Source organism: Myxozyma melibiosi (assembly GCF_037950935.1).
Source record: "Myxozyma melibiosi strain Phaff 52-87 chromosome Unknown BZA70scaffold_12, whole genome shotgun sequence".
Taxonomy (NCBI): Eukaryota; Fungi; Ascomycota; class Lipomycetes; order Lipomycetales; family Lipomycetaceae; genus Myxozyma; species Myxozyma melibiosi.
This window is the reverse complement of record NW_027042926.1, coordinates 126,750-144,958: the sequence shown is the minus strand read 5'-3', so window position 1 is coordinate 144,958 and position 18,209 is coordinate 126,750. Positions and strand designations below refer to the sequence as shown.

Genomic DNA, 18,209 nt, shown 5'->3' with positions numbered 1-18,209 from the left:
TGCGTGGTACATTCCCCTCCTGTCCTCTTCTTCCTCCCTCTCCTCCTCCAGCATGCTGACTGACTGACTCATCCCCTCTCAAGACATCATAAAGAAAGAAGACGCGAAAAAGAAAACAGCAGCGCAAAAGTCAAAAGGTTTGTCTTATCCTCCATGTCCTCGCATCTCCCGCTCTCCCTCCTCTCGTCCTTCGCGCGCGCTCTTGTCCTCTCGCGATTATATTTCCCCCCAGCTCGGAGTTGTTTGTTCACATCTTTTCAAAGACTCGCGAAGCAAGCACAGCGGCAGTAGCAGCAGCAGCAGCAGCAGAAGTAGCAGACAGAGGCACACCCACAACCGAAACTCTCCGCTACTACTCACCCACACTCTCTCGGCGTTCGACGGGATCCCATGGCGTCTACCAACCCAGATGAAGCATTCAGATCTGATCTCCTGCGCTCCCACTCTTCCGAAACTCGGCTTACTGGGCGGCTCATCAAAGCTCGCGGCGCTGGCAAAAGCTCGTGCCGCGAAACGGTTACAGCAAGAACAAGCACAGCAGCCATCTGAACCAATGGAGGACGTTCGCGCGACCTCAGCCGATCCGGACTCTTCATCGTTGAAACCATCGCTGCGGGGTTCCCAGCCGACGTCAAGGTCCCAGTCGCCTGCCCCGTCCCGCCTCTCGCAGTTCCTCGCAGACTACCCGTCCACGCACGCCGCGCGCTCGATCTCGCCTCCTAAAAGCACGATGTCGTCGATGCATGCCATGCGATCGCGGAGCTCGAACGGGAGTTTTTCGTCGTCGGCGGCGATGTCGAGAGAGTCTTCTACGCATGCTGCTTCTTCGCCGATCAAGAATGAACTGTCCTCGCCGTCTACTTTTTTCCATGAAAGCGCGCCGTCTGGGTTTGCGGATTCAATGAACGGTAGTCAAACTACTTCACCACCCGAATCAGAGATGCTTGACTACGACTACAATGACGACGGCGACTCCGACGACGAAGGAGACAGGATATGGAAGCAGATTGCTAACCACCCCCTCTTTTATCTTCCAGTGACCGCCAAGCAAGCTGAAGAGATCTCGAAAAGCTTCAAGAAGCCAAGTCCCGACGACATCATCAGCGAGGCGCAAAAGAATCAAGGCGGCACCGTGGCGGCGAACAAGAAAGCAGGGAAAGCAGCAAAGGCGGGGAAAACGCTCGAAAAGGACATGAAGGCGCTGTCGATCGAGGAGCAGCCGCTGCCGACTGTGGCGGTCAAGCAGCCGAAGGTAGACGTGGTGAAGGAGTACGGGCAGACGAAGCGGAAGCCGCATGTCAATTTCGTGGTGGTGGGGCATGTGGACGCGGGCAAGAGTACGTTGATGGGCAGGCTGATGGTTGATATTGGCGCGATTGACGAGCGCACGATAAATAAGTACAAGCACGACGCGGATAAGCTTGGCAAGGGATCCTTTGCGTTTGCGTGGGTGCTCGATCAGAGTGAAGAGGAGCGCGAGAGGTATTTATCTATATTTTGTTGATATTAGCAGAGGCGCATGCTAACAATCGCAGGGGCGTGACGATTGATGTGGCGACAAACTACTTCGAGTCGCCAAAAGTATCATTCACGATCCTCGACGCGCCGGGCCACAAGGACTTTGTTCCCAACATGATTGCAGGCGCGTCCGAGGCCGACTTTGCCGTTCTCGTGATTGACTCTTCGCCAAACGCGTTCGAATCCGGATTCAACCAAAACGGGCAGACGAAAGAGCACGCGCTGCTGGTGCGTAGTCTGGGCGTGCAGCGGATCATCGTCGCGGTGAATAAGCTCGACAACGTGCGGTGGGCGGAGTACAGGTTCGCGGAGATCAAGGAGCAGATGCAGGCTTTCCTGACCTCGATCGGGTTCGCGGAGAGCCAGGCGTCGTTTGTGCCGTGTAGCGGGTTGGCGGGGGATAACATTGTGCGGCGGTCGACGGAGGAGGAGTTATTGGCGTGGTACGGCGACGGGCCGACGTTACTTGACGAGCTTGAGAATCTGCGGCTGGTGGAAAGGGATATCAAGGGAAGTCTGCGGGTGTCGGTCACGGACGTGTTCAAGTCGTCGTCGTCGAGCCTCGTGAATGTGACGGGGCGGATTAATAGCGGGAACGTGCAATCCGGCGAGACGGTGGTCGTGGTGCCGAGCATGCAGACTGCGACAGTGAAGACAATCATGGTCAGCAACGACCTGCGCGACTGGGCTGTCGCGGGCGATAACGTCCAGCTCGGGTTGTCGAGCATCGACCTCGTGCATCTCCGCGCGGGCGACGTGCTCTGCGGCCTGACCTCTGCGCCGGTGCGTCGCGCGCGGACGTTCACCGCCCGCGTGATTCTGTTCCAGCTACGGGTGCCGATCATCAAGGGTTCGAACGCGATCGTGTACCGAGGCCGCTCGTCGCAGGCGGTGAAGATCACGAAGTTGATTGCGGTGCTGGATAAGGCGAGCGGGAAGGTGAGTAAGAGTAAGCCGCGGCATCTGGTGAGCGGGCAGAGCGCGGTGGTCGAGATTGAGGTGGAGGGGAAAGGGTGTTTTCCGCTGGAGACGTTTAGGGAGAGTAAGGATTTGGGGAGGGTGGTGTTGCGGCAGGATGGGAATACGATTGCGGCGGGGATCGTGGAGGAGGTGGGGGCGGTGTTGAATGAGTTGTAATAGTTTTACTACATCATCACATATCATCATACAAATTACTACAGATCATCATACAGACATCAAAATACTATCGATCATAACTACCACAGCTTGTCGTACTGCGTCCAAAACGGATCAGTCATCAACTTCTCGACCTCATCCTTCCTAACCACCGCCTCTCCACTATCATCCAAATCAAGATAATACAGCTCCCTCAAACCCAACTGACTGACATGCTTGACCACCTTATGGAAATTAAGCCCCACCTGCGCCAACCCATGGCTATCATCCGACAAACAAAACCGCCCGCCCTTCTGCATAATCAGCTGCACGACGTCGCTCCGCGGATAAGGCTCAGACCAGCCCTTGCGGATGGCTGCCGAGTTCAGCTCGAAGAGGCCGCCGTAGCGAATCACGAACTCGACGTTGCGCACGATCTTTGCCCAGACGTCAGGCCAGTCGCGCGCGATCGGCCGCGCGGTGTCGTCCGCGGGCGCGAAGAGGCGGATGAGATCAAAGTGTCCGACGACAGGGGGACGAAGGTCCGCGAGCATCGCGTACTGCTCGTCAAAGTAGGCCGCGAACAGCGCGCGCGGTGTTCCGCCGGCTTTCTGCATCGCGGCCGTCCATCTCGCGGCGTCAAAGTCGATGGGGAGCGAGGCGACGTGGTGCACGGAGCCGACGAACATGTCGAACTTGTAGGTGTTTTGAAGGGTCTTGATTAGTGGGCTGTACTCGTCCGCGCGGATGTAGTCGGTCTCGAAGCCGACGAGGAGGGTGATTTGCGGGGCGTATTTTGTTTGCAGGGCGCGCGCGTGGGCGTAGAATTTCGCGAATGTGGTTTCGAGGTCTGTGATTGTCAATTTGCTCTGCGGTGTCGTTAGCAGTGCTCTGCTCTTCAACTAAGCTGGATCTCCAACTAAGCTAGAGAAGGGAGAAAGAAAGAATACACACCTCCTCGGGATACAAATCCGCAAGCCTGTTCCGCGGAATATGCTCGGTCAGACAATACGTCGTGAACCCCATCTGCACTGCCTTTTGCACAATCTCCTCGAGATGGTCTTTGGCGTGCATGACGTAGTCGCCGCTGTGGGAGTGGTGCGAGTGCATGCTTGTCTGCAGTTTTTTGATGATGATTTGCTGGTCTTCGGTGTGTGTGTTGATGTTTGAAGTATCTAGAGAAGAAGATGATGATGAAGAAGAAGACTCCTCTTTCTCAATCTGCAGCTCAGCAATTACACTCTGTGCAGAAACAACAGCTCCCTCCGCACTCTCAGTCCGTGCTCGTTCGTGCTCAGACTCGGAAAGCAACGACTGCTGCTGCTGCTGCTGCTGCTTGATGATATCGCCCAGCTCGGACGCGATCGCGGGCTCGGACGGGACTTCGTCTGGGCGGTTGAGGAGGTGCACGAAGACAAAGGTGACGAGGACGGCGGCCGCGATGAGGAGCTTGCGGTGAGGGCGGCGGTGGGGGGGTGGGAGAGGCATGTGGTGAGAAGAGATGGGCTGTGATGTCTGATTCTGAAAGCACTACAGCAGTACAATACAGTATACAACAACAATACAGTATAGAACAAGCAGATACAACAACTGCACAAGATACAATACAGAATACAACTACAATCTACGTTATCTACGCACGCGACATCTCCTGCGCCGCGCGGCATCGATCCACATTCCATCCCTTTTCTGCTTCTAAATGGTAATGCCGTTTTATTAAACAAACCAATATAAATACAAAAGATGTGCAAACCATGTATAGAATTAACAAGAAACAATTTTTCCCCTGTGTTTTAGTCTTTTTTTTATTTCGTAGTGTCATAAATGTGCTTTTTTTGATCCTGACATTTGATTACCTTACTCAGCATACTCTTTCTACAAGATAGAAGAGCAGCCGGCGTAATCGCTCTGTCGTTGCCACATTTATTTCTTGCGGAAAGAGCAGCCCTCGGTAAGACGAGCCTTACCACCGGTCGGCTGGCAAAGGACTGTAGAGCACGAACCGCAGATGACGACGGTCTGGGCGTGCGAGAAAACAATGGTGATGTTGAAGCATCCGGGGCCTATCATCTCATTAGTCTCTTCTACTTGGATCATTTTTGAAAATAGACAGAACACATACACTTGACGTCCATGAAGAACGATCTGGGCGAGGCAACGAGCTGCTTCAGCTTGTGCTTCTTAAGTTCTGACTGAGCGGAGGGGTTGAGCTAGAAAATGTCAGCATACAGATACAGATCACGCGACTTTCGGCGATGTGATGTGTGGTGCAGTGCGGTGACTTTGAAAGATATGATGAAAGAGACCAGTGACTGAAGCGCAAGAGAGGATGCAGAAGGTGTTGAGATGGGTGAGCTGGATGATGGGGGGTCTTCGGCGATATGATGCAACTATCACGAGATCACCGACCACTCCAACCCAACTGTCCCTGACCATCCGCACAGAAAGCAGCACAAGAAACTGCATTATACAGACTGCACAATAACCTCAACGCACTCGGCGACTCAGTCGATATGATTGCAATGCGTCGAAATCTGCAATCACTTGAGCCGAGCCTCTTGCCACACTGTTCACGCACCGCACCGCACTACACAACATCCACAGCACACCACATAAATCATTTGGAGACATACGAGATCCTGAGCCAAAACCTATAAAGAAAAGAGAGGTTAGTATTTGCATTGCATTTGATATTGATCGTAGCAGACGGCGGAGAGCAGGAGCAGTGAGGTGTAGCAAGCAGCGAAAAAATATTCGATGCTCCGACAGCACACGCAGCCCAACACCCGCTCATCCGCACACATCAACGACAATCAGACAAAGACCACGACATACCATCTTGACTGACGATAACTACTGTTGTTGGATAGAAGAAAAGGTGGTGGTGTAAAGGGTGAAGAGTCAGGAGCTGGTGACGGTTGGCGACAGAAAGGAAGGAAAGGAAAGAACTGAGCGTCGCCCGCGAAACCTTCGTCCTCAATTTACCCGGCCCTCAATTTCCCGATCGGGCAACGGGTGCGGCGGGGTACGCGTCTTTGCTATGGCGTTTTGGCGTACCCAAAGTGGACTACCTGCGCATGCCGCGCGACGCTTATGCGCGGAGGGTGGACGTCGTTGCTGAGCGTGACTGCGTTTTGCTGGTGTAGGGTTGGGCCCTAATATCACATGACCTCCCCCGGCTATTGTGCTTTGGTGGATCGCGGCGACGATTAGATATCGATAACCGTCGTTGTGGATCGCTATCTGTTATCCGGATAGGTATCATATCGGCTTGCTTTATTATAGTCACAATAGTGTAGTTGTAATTAATACAGTCTTTTCAATAAGTGAATACATACACGGCTGGGTATAGTACGTACACAGTAAGAATACAGCAGCCTGACTATTTGACAATGATCTCTGTCCGACTCGAGTCAAGTAGACTCAAGTCAAGTAGACTCAAGTCTGACTGGAGACCATCTTGATTAAGTATAAAACACAACAAATAAACACTACAGAAAACACACTCAACACAGATAGAACTATGAACATAGATCAAAAAAAAATAAAAAAAGACAAAATTGACGAACTTTTTAGGTCACATACTCCGAGTAGCAAGTTCAAAACATCCCATTCCCAAATTTTTCCCAGTATAATATAAATAGCAGTAGTAATAGCAATAATAAGATCAAGACAGAATTATGATAGCACTATTAAACAAGAGTAACTTCTCCTGCTCGAAAGCGTCGCTTGGGTAATATACATGCTGCGCGCTCAGCGCGAGTCGCCAGGCGCGCTGATCGGCGGCAAAGTTATGCTCGAGACTGGAGGCAGCGTCATGCTCGATATATGCGGGATACTGTTAATCTCTGGAGTTGCCGGGTTGGCGTTTATCCCGTTGATGTTGTTGATATTAGTGCTGCCGCTGTTGCTGTTGTTGTTGTTGTTGCTGTTTGTGTTGTTTGCGCTCGCAGACTCGTGGTTACCCTCACCACTACCGCTCTCCGGCTTAAAGTTGCTGCTCGTAGGACTTCCCTTACTCATGATCGGCGACAGCTGAAGCGGCGGAATGTGGTGGTTGTGCATCGACGAAGACGTCTGCGGCGACAGAATCGCCGGCATATGCGGAGTGCCGTTTCTGGATGAGGACGTCGGCAGCAAAGGCGGCGTGCCAGACAGTCCGTTGATCACCGGACTACCGACATCTCCTCCCACCAGCTCTGCAACGCGCATCTTCTTGCGCAGGTGCTGCGCCTCGATCGACTCTGACGATCCGTCCAATGCAGGCGAGGCAGGAGTGTGCGGCAGCGGCAGATGCAGCAGATGATTGACGTGCTGCTGCTGCTGCTGCTGTTGCTGCATATGGATCTGACGAGCGCGTTCGATCTCGAGCTCTTCAAGCCGCGACTGGAGTTCCATGCCCTTGCGGCTGGACTCCTCGAGCTTCTTCTGCAGCTGTGCCTCGATCTCGCGACGGGTCAGCTCCGACTTTCGCGCGGTAGCCTCGTTCGACTCGAGCTCAGAGATGCGCGATCGGAAAAGATCGTTGACGAGCTCGAGCTCGGACACGCGCGTGCGCAGCGTCTGGTTGACGGCCATGAGCGACTCGAGCGTGTACGAGGATGCCGGCGGATGAGGCGACTGATCGCGCTGGTCGTGCGAGAGCGACAGATGCGGCGGGGTGTTTGCGCGACGACCGAGCGGCGGCAGGCTGTTTGACGGCGGTGTGGCCGGGCCGAGCTGTGGAGTGCCGTTCGAGGCCACCTGCGCCTGGATCGGGGGCAGCGACTCATACTCGTATCTCTGCTGGGGCGAGTTGTGCTGGGGCGGAGTGAGCATGTCGGAGGGGCCGAGGGCGCGAGGCAAGGGCGGCAGGGGGGAGACAGCGTGGCCGTTGACGCGGGGTGATCGGTCGATGCTTTCGTTCTTGATCTCGCCGAAGGCGTTGACGTGAGGGAGGGAGGGGGGCATTTGGTGGTGTAGTTGTTGCTGCTGCTGCTGCTGTTGCTGCTGCTGTTGTTGTTGCTGCTGCTGCTGATGCTGCTCCTGCTGGTGGAGGGCGTGAGCTAAGTGCATCAGACCGCCATTGTCAGGCAAAGCGCGCAGGGCCGGGCTGGAGACGGCGGCTACGGCGGGAGAGTTTGCAGAGGCACTGGAGGCGTTGGAGGACGGGTTGGAGGAGACCGAGTCGTGCTGGTGCTGGTGGTGGTGACTGTGCTTCTGCTTTGCGGCGCGGAGGGCCGAGGAAGGGGTTGAGGCAGCGGCAGAGGCGGTGGAGGTCTTGATGCGGTTCCGCGATTTGATGACGTCGGTCTTGAGCGAGATTGGGCGCGGGCGGCCGTGGAGCTTGAGGAAGAGGCCGCAGGCGTTGCAGAGGACCTGGCCGGACTCGTCGCGGCGCCAGAGAGGGGTGGTTGAGGTGGAGCAGTTCTGGCAGATGGGGGGGCCTGGGAGGCGGATGCGGAAGCGACGGAGGGGGTCATTGAGGGAGCGATGGGTACGGGAGAGCGGGCAGAGTTGAGATCAGGGGCGAGCGTCATGGCGGCCGCAGCCCGGAGGCTGAGAGAGGGATGGGGGTGGAGGAGATGTGGAGTGAGAGGGATGTGGATGAGGAAGAGGAAGAGGATGAGAGGAGGAGTAGGAAGAGAAGAGGAAGAGGAAGAGGAAGAGAATGGAGGAAGAAGAGAGGATGGGAGAGGAAAGCAGCAAAAGCGAAGACGGCGCAAAAAATCGAGGAAAAAAGCGGTGAAGCAGTTCAGTTGGGGCATAAACGCGGAGTGGTTGGTGCACAGTCAGGTGATGGGACACCGCCACAGATCTGATAGTGGCTGATCAGAGGCCGATAGCGGCGATAGGGCGATAGAGGGGGGGACGGGGGCGATAAGATATTTCTGAGAGTGATATGAGGATGATGATAGAGAATAGTCTACAATAAGACGATTACAAACCACATCTACAACAACACCACCACATCACCGCGGATCAGGAAGAGAAGGAAAAAAGAATCAGCGGGCGGCCATCGATGGCCTCGACAAGGCGGCAGCACGGGCGTGCGCCACCAGACTGCACGGTCCACCGGCTGTAGGGTATACCCGAACGTCATACTCAGAGAGTAGAGGAGAGTAGAGTGAAGTAGAGTAGATAGAGTAGAGAAGAGTAGAGAAGAGTAGATAGAGTAGATAGTCTGGAAGCAGTACTATTCAGAACAAACACACACCAAGAGCAAGGGGGGAGGGCGGCGGAGGCTGGATCCGGCGATGGGATAACTAAACGGGAGGGGTTGAGGCAGCGATCAGAAGAGGTTTGCTCTGCACCGAGAAGGCAATGAGATCTGTGTTGATTATAGATGGAATATAGTTGTTATAAGATATATTCAGTATATATTCTTATATTTTCTATACAATACACTATCAACTAGTATACTACATCCTATCTCAGCTTATCGGTATCGGAACACCATGATTCACTTCACTGAGTCACACGGGTTCTGCTCCCGCTCCTGGCCCCGATTACTCGGAGAACCCCGCATCCGTCCGTCTGGATGGACTGAATCTTCTTGTGTTTTGAGTGTGTTGAGCAGAGTAAAGCTGAGGCGGTGCATCTGTTGATGTGATCTGTGTTGCTGTTGTGTTGTTGCTGTGTGTTGTGTTGTCTACTGTGTGTTGTTGCTGTAACTATTGCATCATCCTTATTACCCAATCCGGCTATCTTATCCTACTCTCTGTTTCTACTTTCTACATTCTACTTTCTATTTCCACACCACCCTACACATTCAAATACTATTCACATATTCTGTATTATATCTCTTTTATCCATAACTACACATTCAACATATATTATTAGTAATCGCTTAGTCATCGCTTCTCCTGCACTCACTCTCTCACCTTTTGTCAATCCAATGCTTTATTCTGCACTCCACCCTCCATCTGTTCTTGCTGCTATTCCTCGTTCATCGCTCTCATGACCGCTGGGCCTTGCGCGTGTTGACGCTCACGAAATGGTACACCACAATCAGTCCCATCATCACCGTGCCGAGCGAGATCGCGATCGTGTTGAGCTGCTTGTCTGTGATCATTGTGTTGAGTGTGTAGATGTGTAGTTGTCTGTGTGCCTCGATGTTGATGTCCCAATGTCAATGTCTGTGATGTATCTGTAATATGCGCTCAATCCTGCTCAAACTGATTGTCTTCTATCAAAGCAAAGTAGAACATCTACAAAGACAACGTGTACTCAAAAACACACAACCCCCTCACCCTGTCAGCCTGCTAACGGTAGACACTCACTTTCTTTCTTCCTCTCTTCACTGTCGTCATCGACCAGAAGAAAAAAAAAGAACCTCTGATCTCGACCTTCTTCCTGCTTCAACTATTCACAGTGCTGCACCATGCCGCCTAAGAAGGAGCAACTGTCGAAAAAGGACATTATCCAGAAAAAGCAGCAGTCCGTCACCGACAGGACTTTCGGCCTGAAAAATGTATCTCCCCTCTATTGTTCATCTCACGTCTTCGCACTCACTAACTCCCCCTCAGAAAAACAAATCAGCAAAAGTCCAGAGATATGTGGCCCAAGTAGAAAACCAGGGCGTGTCCGGCCTGCAAAAGAAGAAAGAAGCCGAGCAGGCCCGGCGGCTGGCGGAGAAGAAAGCGGCAGAGAAGGCGAAGCTTGAAGCGTTAGAGATTCTCAATCCTGTTTTACAGACTCAGAAAGTGCCGTTTGGTGTTGACCCAAAGACGTGAGTTCTCCTCTTTCTTTTTATATCCTGGACACGCTACTTACATTATCTCTACAGGGTCCTCTGCATCTTCTACAAACAAGGCAAGTGCACAAAAGGCGCGCGATGCAAGTTCAGCCACGACATGGACATCGAGCGCAAGACCCAGAAAAAAGATCTCTACACGGACGCGCGCGAGCAAACAAAGAAAGACGAGATGGACTCCTGGGACGAAGAAAAACTCCGCTCGGTCGTGCTCTCCAAACACGGCAACCCGAAAGTCATCACAAACATCGTCTGCAAGTACTTCATCGAGGCCGTCGAGACAAAGAAATACGGCTGGTTCTGGACCTGTCCGAACGGCGGCGACAACTGCCAGTACAAGCACTCGCTCCCGGCTGGTTTCACGCTCAAGACGAACGAGCAGAAGCAGGCCGAGCGCGAGGCCGCAAAGAACAAGCCCACCCTCACGCTCGAAGAGTTCCTCGAAACCGAGCGCCACAAGCTGGGCTCGGACCTCACGCCCGTCACCTACGACTCGTTCATGAAATGGAAAGCGCAGCGGCTAAGCAAGAAAGCGGCTGAGGAAGACGCAATCAAGAAGAAAGACACGATCGTGCACTCCGGCAAGTGGCTCTTCGAGCAAGGCAAGTTCGGCAAGGACGAAGACAGCGGCGATGTGGATGAGGGCGATGCTTGGGATATGTCGGATCTGCGACGGCGCGCGGAGAGTGTTGACGGCGACCATGAGGAAGAGAGCGGCGATAGGTTAGCTCTGTCTGAGGAGTAATCTGAAAAGTTAGCTGCTGTCATTTTTGTTTAACATATGTTAGGAGTTTTTGTTTTTTTGTATACAGTATAGTACATGCCGCATTCAGTCATGTAGTGTGTAAATGGGAATGTGAAATGATATCGGACAATCACTATTTACTAAACATTTACTATAATACTATTTTGAACACGCAACACAACCACATCTACTCCGCCTCCTCAGTCTACGTTTGTAAAGACGGTGGTGTGTAAATGGGAAAGTGAAATGATATGGACAATCACTATTTACTAACTATATTTACTATAATACTATTTTGAACACGCAGCACAACCACATCTACTCCGCCTCCTCAGTCTACGTTTGTAAAGATGATGGTGTGTAAATGAGTACTCAGAAAAATATTGGACAATCACTATTTACTAACTATATTTACTATAATACGATTTTGAACACGCAACACATTTACTTCTACTTTGCCTCCTCACTCTCAGGCTCAGCATGAGGCGCGTCATCTCCATCCGGGATATCATCATCATCAGAGTCATCGCCAAATCCACCGCCGAGGTTCGACATGTCTGGCATACCGCCCATACCGCCCATCATACCGCCCAGACCGCCCATACCGGGCATGCCGCCCATACCACCCATTCCAGGCATTCCGCCCATACCGCCTGCGCCGCCGAGAGCCGATCCGAGATCGTTGCCGAGCGAGGAAAAGTCAAGGCCACCGCCGTATTGCGATGGGTCGTCAGTCGGCGCGGCTTCTTGCTCGTCCTCATCAACCCACTAAACGACATGAGAAAGTCAGCAGATGCTCTTAATACACAACCACAGAAAAGAAAAAAAAACTACCCACCTTATCAAAGTCAGTCTTCAACCAATGCACTTTCTTCTTATCCTTCAACAACCGCGGCCAAAACTCCTCGCGCGCCTCCTTTTTCCGCAGCAAGAAGAACGAGTCGCGGTTGGTGGAGTGGTATTTGCTGTTTTCCACATCGATCTCGTCAAAGAACTCGATCTCGATCGCGTAGTTCTTGCCCGAGGCGTCGGTCCCGGCGTACGACAGCTTCGTCGGCGTCAGCTCGATCTTGGGCGTCGGCACGTCGGCCGCGTTGACTGTTAGGTACACCAGGTTTTTCTCGGGGTCCGAGGCGTTTGAGCGCTGGGCCCATAGGACTGGAGGAGGTGTCAGCAGTCTGCAGAGAGCAGTCATGCAGAAAGTGTAAAAAAAAAAAGAGAGTGAACGTACCTTGAGGAACAATTGAGGTCATAGTGATTGATGTAACGAGGTATTGCTCTATAAAATGTTAGAATCAGATGAGATTGCTTTCAGTGAATAGCACATGTGCGAATCGAGACCGAGTATCAACTCGATCAAGGACTCATCAATCCAGTTTCTCAGCTTCTTATTAACAGTTCCTTTGTAACGGGGAATAATAGCAAACTGAAGAACTTCAGACAGAGTCTGATTGACAATCTGCTGCTGTGATCAACTCGATTCGATCTACTCTCAACCCATCTCGATCCGCACCATGCGCATATATACAAAAAGAAACCACCTACTTTAAAAAGATTATAATAAACCAGAATAAGAAATCTCGCAGTTCTGCAGATGCTGGAAAGTGGACTTGAGCAAAAGAAGAGAACAGGGAAGAAAAGAAGGAAGCAGGCAAAGTTTGGTGGAGAGAGAAGAAAGGTGACGTCTCGGGCAGGTTCCAGAAAGTCTGAGGAGCTTTGTTTGCGTTTGTTTGTCGGCGCTTTTACTTCTCTGTGCTTTAGTAGCAGTAGTAATTATACAGAAAAATCAGGGAAAATTCTATTAGTCGATTTAGTATATTTCTATATCAAATATAGCAGCACTGGAGGTCGAACTGCCATACTCCACTCAACCCCCCTAATCCACTAGGGCCTCTCAGATCCAAAGCCGCCACGTTTTGGTTTCGAAGAGGCAGAGACCGACAAGTCCGATCTCGACGTGGTCCTCCTCAATTGTGCTTTTTAAAGACTTTTTGAAGAACTGCGAGATGCCACCTCGTTCTGGAAGGAGTAGTCCTGCCATCCGCCGGATCCTGCGTGAGGCAAAAGAGTTGGCTGAGGCGGATCCTGATATCTACGCTGCTCCGGCTGAGGTACTGTGCTGTTTATACTGATGATGATGACGTTGTTTTGTGCGCGTTTGCTGATAACTGCAGGATGACCTGTTTGAATGGCACTTTGTGATCCGTGGTCCGCCTTCGAGTGTGTACGAGCACGGGCTGTACCATGGCCGGATTAACCTGCCGAGCAACTACCCCATGTCACCGCCTAGTTTCCGGTTCCTGCACGACAGCGGCAGGTTCGAAGTCAACCGCGAGATCTGTCTGTCGATCAGCAACTTCCATGTCGAGGAGTGGCAGCCTGCGTGGGGTGAGTGTTTGTTTCGTGAAGTGAGGTGTGGATGTAGCTGACGTGGAGAGAGGATAGGTATTCGTATGGCGCTGGTAGCGCTGCGCTCGTTCATGCTCACGTCGGCGGATGGGGCGGTGGGGAGTATAGACGGCGTGCCGGACGAGACGCGGCGGAAGATTGCGGAGAGGAGTCGGTCGTTTGTGTGTCCAAAGTGCAGGGTGAGGAATGATTGCCTGTTGGCTGATAAAAGTTCGTCCACGTCGACGACGCCGGCGGCGGCACCTGGAGCGGAGGGTACGAATATCAACGACAGCCATAGCGCGCAAAAGACGATGGTGGCGAGCAGTACTACACCGAATCAGACTACAACCACACCAACTCATACCACAACCACATCTCAGCCTACGACCGCGCGCACATTATCGTTCATGAGCGGCTTCACTCTCATGCTCTCGCTGCTGGTCGTCCTCTGGGCCATGCGCGCGGTCTCCGCCCGATGACGAGTCTGTGTACGATAGACGGCATTGATTTGATTGTTACGATGGGTTTATATAAATAATCTTGCTTGTATTTTGTTTGCTGCTTTGCTGCTTGTGCTTGTTGGCTGCTGGTTGGGTTGGGCTACAGGTCTGCGTGCTTAGATTGGGATTAGGTGTATTGGTGTTGTTCAGGCTCTGACGCAGTTGCCACTCGTCGGGTCCTCTTCTCTGTAAATGTTCTCGGGTCTTACTATTGCTATTATCTTCACAATGTTCTTGTAGATGTATAAATGATCTCAACATAGTAGTCAAGTCTGGGGACAAACTCCCAACAGCAGCACAACTGCGCCGCGGTTTTGCTCATCTCAGCGCCCGTCGTTTTTATTTAATTCCTGCTCTGCCCACCGACCCCGGCCTCTGTCTACTATCCATCGATAACAGTCGCCAACCCACGCAGAGCACTCTTCTCCTGCGCGGTGATATATCGCGGGTATCTGGATCCACTTGCTATTCATCACCGATTTGCAAAATACGTCTCCGTCAACAGCCCGTCTGATCAGCAGCAACAAATGTCAGCCTCCAACCCTCCGCAGTCAGCATCCAGCTTCGCGCAGCCAACCCACGCACTCCCGCCCAACACACCCTCCGAGCCCGGATCGGGCGCGACACCGCAGCCCGCCAAACGCATCGCATGCGTGATCTGTCGCCGACGCAAGCTGAAATGCGATGGCGCGCGGCCGTCGTGTGGCACTTGCGCGCGGCTGAAGCATGAGTGTGCGTATGAGGAATCGGTGCGTCGAAAGAGTGGGCCGAGAAGGGGATATGTCAAGATGCTCGAGGAGCGATTAGGTGGGTGTTTGATTTAGTGGTGTCTGTTGTTTTGGTTTTATTGCATGCATGGCTAACGATATCAGCACACGTCGAGGGATTACTTAATAGCCGCGATAGTCCCCCATCACAGCCCACCGCCATCGATCCCCCGCGGGACCTCGCAGGTCTCGAGAGTGAATCACCTACTTTCGAAGAAGGAAACTACTCGATTGGCTCCCACAGCACGTTCAGGGAGGCCACGCGCCTCACGCTCGAGAGCGACTTCAACTCGCTGCCAAAGCTGAAGGCGTTCAAGAGCTCGATTGCGCCCCCGTCGACGCAGCAGCAGCCTCAACAGCCGCAGCAGCAGCAGCAGGTGTCGCCGGCTGATGGGTTGGAGGAGAGTCAGAATCCGCTGTTTGGATGCGCACAGGGGGGTGCTCAAGGCCCCGATGACGAGTTTGAAAAGATATACGCGTTCGAGGCGTTCACGTTCAACGAGGACGAGCAGAAACAAGATGGGGCTTCGAATGTCTTTGATCTGATCTCGCTTGGAATGGACGAGCCACTTCCGCCCAAGCAAGTGACCGACGAGCTCAACGAGCTGTTTTTCAGAGGGTTTAATAAATCCTACCCGATGCTGCACAAGCTGCGCTACATGACCAGTCTCAACTACCCGCCGCCGATGCAGCCGCCGATCTACCTGCGGTACGCGATGTGGACGATGGCCTCGTCCGCGTCGCGCAATTTCCGGCAGTACACGCCGATATTCTACCGGCGGGCGCGCAAATACCTGGAGAAGCACCAGACGCGCGGGTTTGGCGAAGGGATCGCGACGCTGCCGTTTGTGCAGTCGTGGGCGATTATCGGGCTGTACGAGTACGGGTCGATGTTTTTCCCGCGGGCGTGGATCTCGGTGGGGATCGCGTGCCGGATGGTGACGTTGTTGCAGCTGAATTCGATTGACTCGAACGTGGTGGGCGTGAAGCGGTGTCTGCCGCCGCCGAAGGATTGGATCGAGATCGAGGAGCGGCGGCGGACGTTCTGGGTCACGCTGCTGCTGGATCGGTATGCGAGTATAGGCACGGGGTGGCCGATGGTGCTGAACGAGCTCGATATCCAGACGAATCTGCCGACGAACGATGAAAACTACGAGCAGGGGGTCGCGGAGGAGACGTGCTCGGTCGGGTCGGCGATGAGTCCGTCGACGTGCACGTATATTCGGAAGATGTCTGCGTTCTGCGCCAAGGCGGTTATTACGGTGATGATTGGCCGTATCTTTGGGCATCTGCACCGCGGGGACGCGGCGACGACGGAGTACACTCCCTACGCGCCGGATTTCTTTGAGCGGTTCCGGATGCTGAACAATTTAGTGCACACGTTTGTGATTTCGCTGCCAAACACGCTGAAGCAGTCGTTTGACGCCGAGCAGTCGGTGCAAGTCGCGCAGCTGCACATGTCGATCCATTCGTCGCTGATCTGTCTGCACCAGGCCACGATCGCGCGGTGTCAGAAGGTAGCGGGCCGGGAGCAGGAGATTGAAAACAGCACAAACAAGTGTCTGCAGTCGGCGTCGGAGATCACGCGGATAATGCAAAACATAGCGCACTACGAGACCTTCAGGTTTGATCCGTACCAGGTGTTTTGCATGTACATTGGCGCGCGGTGTTTTATCCAGGCGCTGCGGTCGACGCCGTCGTCGGTGCGGGAGTCGAGTAAGGCGCAGCTGGATTTCCTGCTGACGGCGCTGGATAATATGCGCGAGGACATGCTGATTGCGCAGTCGTTTTTGCTGCAGCTTGAGGTTGATATGGCGAACTTGCTAAGCGAGGACGATAGAGCGATGGAAGGACAGCAGCAGCAGCAGCGGAGTACGAGCGGGGTGACGCAATTGAATAGCGGCGAGAGCAGGTTTTCAGAGACAGCGACGACGGTGACAGCGACGACTACGTCTACGTCGCCGATATCATCAACGAGTTCTAACGCGCAGGGAGCGCGAGTAGGATATTTTGGCGCTGGAGCAGGAGCTGGAGCTGGAGGGTCAGCAGCAGGCGAGGCGGAGATGCAGGCGGGGGTGAATGCGCGGCCGTTTAATATTCTGGGGGGTACGCCGTCTGAGCGGCTGGTGTCGCTTACGGGCGGAGAAGTGACTGAGATGGGGACGCGAGGGGTGGAGGGGGGAGTGTATGGGGCGAATGAGGAGAATGCGATGTTGCTGGAGCGGTTGAAGCAGTTGGAGGCGGAGCGGGAGAGGTTACAGAAGCTGTCGGCGCAGCAGCAGCAGGAGCAGGAGCAGGCGGCACGGCAGCAGAGTGTGCTTGAGTTTCTACAAAGTCGCCAGCAGCAGCAGATGGTAGGAGAGTACGGTGGGAAAGGAGGAGGAAGTAGTGCGGCAGCGGCGGCGGCGGTGGGAGAGTTTGAAGGGCAGTTGAGTGGGGAGTTGGGGTTTGAAGGGGGATTGACGGAGGAGATGAAGGATTTTCTTACGGAGGAGTTGGTTGAGATTGAGATGGGAGGGGGAGGAGGGGTGCAGTGGATGGGGGAGGGGATTGAGGGGATGATGGATGTAGGGTTTAGTCCGCAGATGAGGTAGGGCAGTGTATATAGAGAAGTGTAAGAGGTGATACTCCAATCTGAGATAGTAAATAATGTGAATTGATAATTATGAAGAGATGATAAAGAGATGATAGAGAAGAGAAGATAGAGAAGAGAAGATAGAGAAGAAGATAGAGAACATTGACTTTGGTCGAATGCGAGAGCAGATAAGAAGAAGAATACGGTTTTTGTCTGACTGAGAGCAGAGTCTTGGCAGTCACTTGTCTCGGCTTAGCCCGCCCTGCCGAGGTTGAGGATGGCTAAGAAAGACTTGGGCATTGTAGATTGGTGGTGCTTATTACGATGTTAGTGCTTGTATGAGATTCGAGACTATTGGGATTGTATGGTACGGTATCCGGTACTCGTTCTTGTCTCTGAACATCGCTCAACAACAGGCACGAAGGGCACAGACCAGAGCGCGGCCGGGAGCGAGGCGGACGGGCCTCCGCTCGGCCTGGTTGTTATCAGTGCTGGTGCAGCACGGACGTGATAAGAAGTGTATTGTATCAAGTAATGAGAAGAAGACAATACAAGAAGACAAGAAGAATAAGAAGAATAAAAAGAATAGAACAAGAACAAGAACATCACCAAGAACTACCAGAACCAGTCCTCGAGGTACACCGAGGTGCCAACCTCCTCGGATGGCTGTTTTGTCTTTTATTTGCGCCACAGCGCCCTGCCCGCAGCCCGCATGCAGGCGGATGATGTGAGTTGGAAGATTGTGCCCGTCTGCTCATTTCAGGCCGGCAGTCAGCCGCCGTCAGATGCCAGAGATGCCGGGAGAGACAGACAGAGACAGAGACAGACAGAGACAGAGACAGAGACAGAGACAGACAGAGAC

At 53.2% G+C, this 18,209-nt stretch overlaps 8 protein-coding genes across 8 annotated transcripts; 4 read left to right on the top strand and 4 right to left on the bottom strand.

Annotated features, from left to right (window-relative positions):
- Positions 1–1,192: 1,192 nt before the first annotated feature.
- Positions 1,193–2,655, top strand: BZA70DRAFT_241505 (P-loop containing nucleoside triphosphate hydrolase protein; the record flags this gene model as incomplete). The annotated part of the gene is made up of 2 exons (XM_064910533.1): positions 1,193–1,482; positions 1,536–2,655. The coding sequence occupies 2 exons, from the start codon at positions 1,193–1,195 to the stop codon at positions 2,653–2,655; spliced, it is 1,410 nt and encodes a 469-aa protein (XP_064766344.1).
- BZA70DRAFT_283392 (Polymerase/histidinol phosphatase-like protein) lies at positions 2,648–4,350 on the bottom strand. Its single transcript, XM_064913425.1, has 2 exons — positions 3,589–4,350; positions 2,648–3,503 (listed from the first exon to the last, which is right to left on the bottom strand). The coding sequence occupies exons 1-2, from the start codon at positions 4,120–4,122 to the stop codon at positions 2,736–2,738; spliced, it is 1,302 nt and encodes a 433-aa protein (XP_064766343.1). The 5' UTR covers positions 4,123–4,350; the 3' UTR covers positions 2,648–2,735.
- Positions 4,328–5,588, bottom strand: BZA70DRAFT_283391 (40S ribosomal protein S27). Its single transcript, XM_064913424.1, has 4 exons — positions 5,470–5,588; positions 5,268–5,285; positions 4,757–4,844; positions 4,328–4,697 (listed from the first exon to the last, which is right to left on the bottom strand). The coding sequence occupies exons 1-4, from the start codon at positions 5,470–5,472 to the stop codon at positions 4,558–4,560; spliced, it is 249 nt and encodes an 82-aa protein (XP_064766342.1). The 5' UTR covers positions 5,473–5,588; the 3' UTR covers positions 4,328–4,557.
- Positions 5,589–7,890: 2,302 nt separating this feature from the next.
- Positions 7,891–8,049, bottom strand: BZA70DRAFT_228131 (uncharacterized protein; the record flags this gene model as incomplete). The annotated part of the gene is made up of 1 exon (XM_064910228.1): positions 7,891–8,049. A coding segment is annotated over one exon (159 nt), but the record flags the coding sequence as incomplete, so codon positions are not given.
- Positions 8,050–9,997: 1,948 nt separating this feature from the next.
- BZA70DRAFT_291340 (uncharacterized protein) lies at positions 9,998–11,114 on the top strand (the record flags this gene model as incomplete). Its single annotated transcript, XM_064914287.1, has 3 exons — positions 9,998–10,087; positions 10,143–10,345; positions 10,403–11,114. 3 exons carry the CDS (start codon positions 9,998–10,000, stop codon positions 11,112–11,114), a joined length of 1,005 nt encoding a protein of 334 aa, XP_064766340.1.
- Positions 11,115–11,564: 450 nt separating this feature from the next.
- Positions 11,565–12,367, bottom strand: BZA70DRAFT_291339 (HSP20-like chaperone; the record flags this gene model as incomplete). The annotated part of the gene is made up of 3 exons (XM_064914286.1): positions 11,565–11,882; positions 11,953–12,272; positions 12,346–12,367. 3 exons carry the CDS (start codon positions 12,365–12,367, stop codon positions 11,565–11,567), a joined length of 660 nt encoding a protein of 219 aa, XP_064766339.1.
- Positions 12,368–13,144: 777 nt separating this feature from the next.
- On the top strand, positions 13,145–13,888 carry BZA70DRAFT_225794 (ubiquitin-conjugating enzyme/RWD-like protein; the record flags this gene model as incomplete). The annotated part of the gene is made up of 3 exons (XM_064910213.1): positions 13,145–13,225; positions 13,289–13,502; positions 13,560–13,888. Coding segments are annotated over 3 exons (624 nt in total), but the record flags the coding sequence as incomplete, so codon positions are not given.
- Positions 13,889–14,532: 644 nt separating this feature from the next.
- Positions 14,533–17,366, top strand: BZA70DRAFT_291337 (fungal-specific transcription factor domain-containing protein; the record flags this gene model as incomplete). Its single annotated transcript, XM_064914285.1, has 2 exons — positions 14,533–14,812; positions 14,878–17,366. 2 exons carry the CDS (start codon positions 14,533–14,535, stop codon positions 17,364–17,366), a joined length of 2,769 nt encoding a protein of 922 aa, XP_064766337.1.
- Between the last annotated feature and the right edge of the window lie 843 nt (positions 17,367–18,209).